Source organism: Phascolarctos cinereus, unplaced genomic scaffold, assembly GCF_003287225.1.
Source record: "Phascolarctos cinereus isolate Bilbo 61053 unplaced genomic scaffold, phaCin_HiC Scaffold_726;HRSCAF=1367, whole genome shotgun sequence".
Taxonomy (NCBI): domain Eukaryota; kingdom Metazoa; phylum Chordata; class Mammalia; order Diprotodontia; family Phascolarctidae; genus Phascolarctos; species Phascolarctos cinereus.
Window position 1 is genome coordinate 347684139 of NW_027556098.1, and position 7661 is coordinate 347691799.

The following is a 7661-nucleotide window of genomic DNA, read 5'->3' on the forward strand; positions in this document are numbered from 1 at the left end:
CTGAACCCTGAGCATTAACAACAATCCTTTGTGCCCGTCCTCTAGATGAACTCTGCTGCAGCTAAATCACAGAATTGGCTCAAGCCAGGTCCGGGTAATCAATGAGCTTAGACAAAGCACCTGCAAGATCTATATTCAAGTCATAAAGCCCTGCTATGACTTTTTTTCACTACATAAACTTGCCTCATTGTTGCTGTTTCCCCTCCCTGATATGGGAGTGATATACCTCACCACTTGGTTCTGACTGGCCACAACTATATGTATCAAGGCTTAGACTTACTGCCTCAGTCCTAGACATTGGCAACCCTATCTAGTTTCCCTCTTCCAACAGAATAAAGAACGCTTTTTGCTTGTAACTTCTGCTATCTCTTTGCTTTTATTTTATTTTTCAGAGTTGACAGTTGGTATAAAGTCCCTACTAGCTATGGTACCCAAGTGAACAAATAGCTTAAATAGGCTCTTAATCTGTATATAAGGATCCCTACAGGGTACATGTTAAGTTTTAAAATGTTAGTTTTATTTTATTTTTATTTTCTTAAATATTTCCTAATTACGTTTTAATGTGGTTTAAGCAGATCCTCTGGAGTGCCAGGCTCCTCTAGATTGGGGAACTCCAAAAGACCCTGTACATCTAATTTCTACCTCTCTGCTCCCATCTTTCCCAAGGGAATCATCAATCTAGAATTAGGACAGAAGTTAGAAGCAATCTATTCCAATCCTTTCTTCTTACTGCTGTGAAAACTGAGGTTGAACTCTCCCTAAATCCGTTGTTCTTTCCTCCATGCTACTCTGCACCTATAAAATGGGTCTCTTCCTTCAGTAGAGTGTATGCTTTATAATTTGCTAGGGGCCCAGAATGCAAAGAAACAAGAGGAGAGGCTGAGATCACTTCAAGGTAACCTTAATAAATCCTAGCTTTGGCTTGCCCCAGTCACTGCCCAGTAGCTCATTTTTGGGGGAGGGGTGTGCACCTTAGAAGTCAAGATCCTTCTTTTTTTGAGGCGGGTGCAATTAGGGTTAAGTGGCCCAGGGTCACACAGCTAGTAAGTGTCAAGTGTTTGGTCTCAGGCCAGATTTGAACTCAGGTCCTCCTGACTTCAGGGCTGGTGGTTTTTCCACTGTGCCACCTCGCTGCCCCCGGGATATATTTTATTGATAATCAACTCTGCTCATCACTACCAGGCAATAAGAGAGAATAAAGAAGTAGTGGTGAAAATTAAAGAAGGATCTTGAGGGGGCAGCTAGGTGGTGCAGTGGATAGAGCACCAGCCCTGAAGTCAGGAGGACCTGAGTTCAAATCCGGCCTCAGACACATAGCACTTACTAGCTGTGTGACCCTGGGCAAGTCACTTAACCCCCTTGCCTAAAACAGAATACATAAATAAAATAAAATATACCCCATCTCCCTAGGGTAACTGCAAAGTTACCAAGGGATCACCAAGGCCTTACTCAAAACAAGAGACCTTTCAGTGGTGGAACTTCAGGCAAAACAGGCTAGGGTAGAGTGCTAAAGGGGCAGCTACCTGGCTCAGTGGATATCTTGAACATCAGGCCTGGAATCAGGAAGACCTCAGTTCAAAACCAGCCTCAGAAACTTACTGTGTGACCCTAGTCAAGTCACTTCACTCCAACTGCCTCAGTTTCTTCAAATATAAAATGAGCTGGAGAAAGAAATGGCAGCATCTTTGCCAAGAAAACCCAAATGGGGTTTTGAAGAGTCAGGCATAACTGAAATGACTGAACAGAATAAAGAAAAGTTCTATTGCATGGGAAAGAACTGGGAAGGATAAAGAAGGGATTTTTTTGATCAATCAGTATTTATTAATCACCTACTTATATATGAAACAGGTACAAGGGATAGAAATATAATCAATAAAATGATGCTTACTTGAAAGGAGCAAGGAGGGCTTTACTTTAGAGAGGGTAGAAATAATTTCTAACTTCCCCTAAAGAAGAGAAGGGGGGCGGTGAATTTTGCTATGCAGAGGAAGAGGTAGGAGACTACAGTTGGAGCTACTTAGTAGCGGGGTGGGGAATGAGAAATGTGGTGGGGTTGTAGGTTTCCAAGTGGACGATCAGGTTTGAGGGGGAAGAATCCAGATTGGGAAGCCAGGGTTTCAGGACAGCTAGGCTGTGTCAGGCAGGAAGCTGGGGTCCAGGGATCTCAGACCCAGAGAAATCTTGGCTATGGTTTTGCATGTAGATTGGTTAGATTTCATGCCTGATGAGGATTAACCCCAGAGAAGCAACAGCAGTGTCAAAGCCAAGAAGGGGAAACTGGCCCCCCAACTGAAGATGCCTGGGGCAGAAGCAAAAGCATAGTATTTAGCCACAGCTTCATTGGGGTTTCCCTGGGCTGGGTCAAACCACATCTGGATACATTTGCCACTGCCCCTGCCAAAAGAGCTTGCACTGTAAGAGTGACTCCAAACGTTCTCACATAAGGAGGCTGGTGTTGGGAAGTAAAATGGGAAAGGGTGGCAGGCAGCCTCAACTGGACACTTGTTAATCCCTGTGGAATGGAAAAAAAGAATATCAACTTGATCCCCCACAACCCTGATTCCACCTCTCCACCAGCCTTCCACCCCAGCTCAGGCTTCCCCTGCTCCCTTCTCCTCATGACCAACTCTGGATCCTAGCCCTCATCTTGAGCCCCAAATCCCTAGCTCTTTAATGTCTGCAGAGCCTCTCCCACACCAGTTATCACAACCCATGCCATCAGGCCCTGAATTCAGATGCACAAACCCATATTGTAGCCAGCCTCTCTCCAGCCTCTGGTCCTTCCCGTAGATCCCCACTTACCTACATCTCTAATCAAAACTATGTGAAGTTCCTATACTTAATGACAAATCCCAGCTGGTAACCTGAGGCTCAAGCTTTTCCTCAGGTTCCTATACCTTTAGCCCTCCACTTCCTCTTGTTTTTATATCAACCACATTTCCTCAAATCTCCTCCCTCCAAAACTCCTCTAAAGTTCCTCCCTCATCCAGAGAGCCACAGATGATAAGAAAAGAATCAGAACTAACCAACCCATCAAAAAGTCTTTGTATACAGTATTCCACAGCCATAGCCCACCCCTCAGCTCCTCTCTGCACAGGCAGGGAGGTACAGTCTCCACTCTCCTACCCTTGGCTCCCTCCCCCCTTTCCCTTTGCCCCTAGCTTTAGGGGGAGGCTGAGCCTCACCTGAAGTCCAATTCCAGCCCTTGTGCCAGTTCTCTTTGCAGGTATATGAGGTTCGGCAGTCTTCCCACCACTGGTTACAGTCCTCTTTGCAAAGGGGAACATTCAGGACCCGTTCCCTCCTCCAACTTGAGAACACCTCGGTTGGGGAGAGGAAACATCAGTTTTCAGACTCTTAACCCTGGCACATCTCCCTGAGGGTGGAGGCTGTGCTTTCCCCTTAATACAGGGGGAAGGGGGATGCTTAGTAGATAAGGACACAAGTCTCATGTTCCCCTCAGTTACCTACCGGCCGGATCCAGGGTCCCAGGTTGGGGGAGCACTCATAGAGACAAGTGTCCTGCACAAAGTGGCGTTTGCAAGCCGGGCCCATCGTTCCGCAGTGGTTATAGTTGAAGCGGTACAGGGGGGAGGCATCTTCATGGGCTGCGATGCTTGTGTTCGCTGTACAGCAGGCATTTTTCTTCCATGGGCTACACTGGAGGGGAAGGAGTTGGGGGAAGGGAAGGCACAGAGGGCTGAGGAGCTGGGCACAGACTCCCATTTTTAAATCACTCTAAGGTTTACCAAATGCTTTCCAAGCAACAATGGGGACCTAGAGGGGTGAATGACTGGCCCAACATTGCACATTCAATGTCACTACCAAAATGTGAACGCAAGCCTTAGGACTATGAGGCCAGGACCCTATCCATTACATCATGTTGCCTCTCCCAGAGCCAGAGCCATCAGATATCACTTACTCTGACCCAAGTGCGGCCTCAAAAATTCAAGCCAGTGGGTAGTCACCCTATCCTTGAAACTCCTGTGTTCTTTCCCTCTTCAGAATTTCCTTCAATTGTTGCTGTTGCTATCTTGTTTACAAATAGAATACATGCTTCTGGTATCTTGTATATCTATCTGTGCCTGACCTATGCCAGAGCCTTCTGAGCTCCTGTTGGTCTGACCAGCCACAGTCAGACACATTGTGCCTTGACCCCAACATAGTGATGTCCTTTTGGTCTTCTTTATGCACTAAGAACAGCCACCGACCAAGCAATCAACCTGAGTCTGGACAGCAGGATTATGTTGCTTTCTTTTTGCACCCCAGGCACCTGGAACCTGGCAACCACAAATTCTGGAGGACTAATGATGGACTCACGCTGCAGAATAAGACGTATTTTTCTAGACAAGGCCAGTATAGGAATACTTTGCTTGATTAGCCATAATTCCTACAAGAGCTTTGGGCTTTTTATTGTTTGTCCAATGGTGGGATTGTGGGGATAAACCATACTTTTGTTTATTTTTTTAAAATGAAATTTAATTTTAAAAAATGTCATGTAAAAAGAAATTTAAATTATCTTTCTAGTCAAATTTCTCATAGTGCTTTCTCTGAACTTCCCCTCTGCCCTTATCTTCCTGGCCTTTGTAACTTACTCATTTGTCTATCTCTTTTTTCTCCATTTGATAGTAAGCTCTGAACAGGCTATGTCAAATCTTCCCCTAAGATTCCCAGTGCCAAGCTCATGGACCTTCACAATATTTGTGGAATGCAATGGTTTGAAGGTCACTCCTAGTTCTGACACTAGGATTCTATGAAACTTTCATGGGCCTGAAATGTTTGCCTGAGATGTAGATTAGTCCCAGCATGACCACTTACCAGCCATCTGACTGTGGTCCCCCTAGGCCCAGGAGGTTTGCCCCCTGCCTGTTACCTGACGATGAAGGTCATCTTCTGGACCAGGCTGTATCTTGTGGTGTTTAGCATCCATGCAGACATTGAGCAGATCATTTCCTCTTGGAAGCCCATGAGCCATGGCCAGAAGGCCCAGGAACAGCAACCCCCATCCTGGTTGAGCCATGGTCTCTAGGGCCTGGAGCCTTTGAGGGGAAGGGGAAGTCAGAGGCTGAAAGAGGATAGAACCAGGAAGCAGAGGAGGGGGGGATAGAAGGAAGAGAAGAGGAAGTCATGGCTAAAGGTACCCACAACAATGGTAGGGAGACTGAGGGCGGGGCTGGGGAGGGTCTAGGATCTATCTAAGGCTAAGGTTTAAACCTTAGAGTCACTGACCTTTTTGGCAATCTAGTGAAGCTTATGGACCTTTCCTCAGAATAATGCCTTTTAATGCATAAAATCAAATACATATGATTACAAAGGAAAACTGTTATTTTGAAATAGTCATCAACTTTTTTTTAAAGTCCATAGATCCCAGAATAAAAACTCCTAGCTTGGGAAAGAGTTTTGGGTGACTGGAATGGGGATCAGTTAAGAGAGAAAAAACTGAATGGAGGAGGGGGATAGGAAAGAGAAAGAACACTGGGAAAGCAGAATCTGGGGTGGGACATGAAGCCCAGATACTTGAATCTTCCTGAAAGTGGGATCTCTGACCTTAGACCAAAGCTTTCTGCTCCTCTGGACACCTTATCAAGGGGAAATGATCTAGTGTCCTGCCCCAGTGAGAGGGGGGAGGAAAGAAGAGGAAAATCTTGATCCTACTCTCTCTCTCTCTTCCTCCCAAGCAAGAGGAATTCTGCCCCACCCTTAGCCTCAGCCCCAACCACTACTTAGAACAGAATTTTGGGCCTAATTTCAACACAGACACCTAATAAAATTGCCCTCTGGGATAGAGGGTAAACCCCAGGGCTGGAAATCCTCTCTCCTAGATTCTAACTCCATCTCTAGGACCCACCTTGGTTGAACACACAGCCATTGCTCCATTTCAGAACTAAGAGGGACCTCAGAATGTTTAATGTGACCGCAGGAAAGGCTTGAAGAACACATAGTATCAGAGCTAGATTGGTCCTGAGAGATTATCTTGTCCAACCCATTTATTTTACAGTTAAAGAAACTGAAGTCCAAAGAGGGGGAAAGGATTTCCCCAAGGTCATACAGCAAATCAAAAATGGAGTACAACTTGACCAACTGAGTCAGTTTTTTCCCCTCTGCATGGCACTGCCTGCTTCCCTTGGGAAAAGTATAATTTTAGCTTTTCTTCCTCTTTATCCCCACTCCCAGTTCTAAAGGCTTCAGTTTCCTTGAGGGAAACTGTTCCAAACTGGCATGGTGGTCTAGGCCAGAAAAGGGTGAGAGAGGCTTATGGCTAGTAATCTCCAGGGGAAAAACAATTGGGAATCAGAAAGGGAGCTCCTTCCCCCAGCAGAATCTCCCCCCTGTCATCCCACAGGGCCTTCCTCCCTTCCCTGAATTTTTTCCTCAGTTCCACAACACCCCTACCCTCATTCACCTCAAGCACTCCCTGGAGACCCTCCTTGATCCCTGCACCCACTTCTAGCAAGTTGTGGTAGGGAGTTTGGGGGATAAGGCAACTAGAGATTGGGATGTACAGCTCTCCCCTGGAAGGAAAGGAGACAGCATTCTAATCTTGCCTCTGCTGCTGACTGTCTGGCTATGTAACCTTGGGCAAATCCTCCTTGCTTTTTGGGCCTCAGCTTCCCCAGCTATGAAATGAGAGAGTTAGACAGAACCTCTAATGGGGAGAAGGAAGGAAAGAGATTGGAAGACATCCTACCTCCAGCGAAAAAGACCAGAAGACCTTCTGAGGCCCTGCTTAGGAACTCCCTCTGGCTCCAGTTCTGGGCCCCTGGCCCTCCCACTTCATCCCAGTGGGGAGCTGAAGGTTTAGTGACCAAGGAGACCAGGGATTGACAGGTGAAAGGCTTGCCCAGCCAAGGAGGGGCCATCCAACCAAGGGAGCTAGCTAGTAATCTCAGGGGGCAAAGTTTGAAGGGCAATTTCTGTGCCCACCCCCTCCCCAACACCATTAATTTTTGCCTTCAGCCCTCATGGAATGCAGACTAGTTAAGAAAAAAGAAATTGAATTGAAAAAGTGAGAGTCAAGGTTCTGGGAAGAGGTGCCCCTCCTCCAACCTTTCCTTTCCCCCAAGATGACTTCCTCCTCCCCCTTTCTCTCTCCTTCCATAGGGCCCAGCCCCTAAATTCAGGTCCCATGTGAGAAACTTAGAATTGTGTAATATTCAAATTAGAGAATCAGATTTCTAGATTCTTACTATACCTGAATCAGGACTTGAAGCTTAAAGATTAACTTTTGTTTTAGGAGATGGGAAACTGAGGTCCAATGATAACTAACATTCACTGTGTATAGTGACTTAAATTTCAAAATGCTTTCCACACATAACCTCACTTGATCATAAGATTTAGAGATAGAGGGGACCTTAAAGATTGTTCTCCAACATAGACAGTGTGTGAATTTGTTTTGCTTTACTATGCATGTTTCTTACAAGAGGTTCTCCTCCACCATCGGAGGGGTGCAAGGCAGAAAAAAAAATGCTTATTAGTTGAAAAAATAATAATTAAAAACATTTTTAAGCTTATCTAGTCCAGAGGTTCTAGATCAGGGATGTGGTACTTGCGGCCTCAAAGCCACATGAGGCCTCAAGGACCCCTGTTCTAGATCTTTTTTGTGTATCTTGGACCCCTTAGAGAGTTTGGGGAAACCTTATCAGAATGTTTTTAAATGAATA

At 45.8% G+C, this 7661-nt stretch overlaps 1 protein-coding gene across 2 annotated transcripts; it reads right to left on the minus strand.

Moving 5' to 3' along the window:
- Positions 1-1796: 1796 nt before the first annotated feature.
- LOC110195206 (folate receptor alpha-like) lies at positions 1797-6797 on the minus strand. 2 transcript variants are annotated; one of them, XM_020967832.2, is made up of 5 exons: positions 6689-6797; positions 4874-5065; positions 3472-3660; positions 3186-3321; positions 1797-2512 (listed from the first exon to the last, which is right to left on the minus strand). In XM_020967832.2, the coding sequence occupies exons 2-5, from the start codon at positions 5018-5020 to the stop codon at positions 2232-2234; spliced, it is 753 nt and encodes a 250-aa protein (XP_020823491.1). In that variant the 5' UTR covers positions 5021-5065; positions 6689-6797; the 3' UTR covers positions 1797-2231. The 2 variants fall into 2 exon arrangements, with proteins under 2 accessions (XP_020823491.1, XP_020823492.1); XM_020967833.2 differs by having other exon boundaries at positions 4874-5039; positions 6689-6796.
- Between the last annotated feature and the right edge of the window lie 864 nt (positions 6798-7661).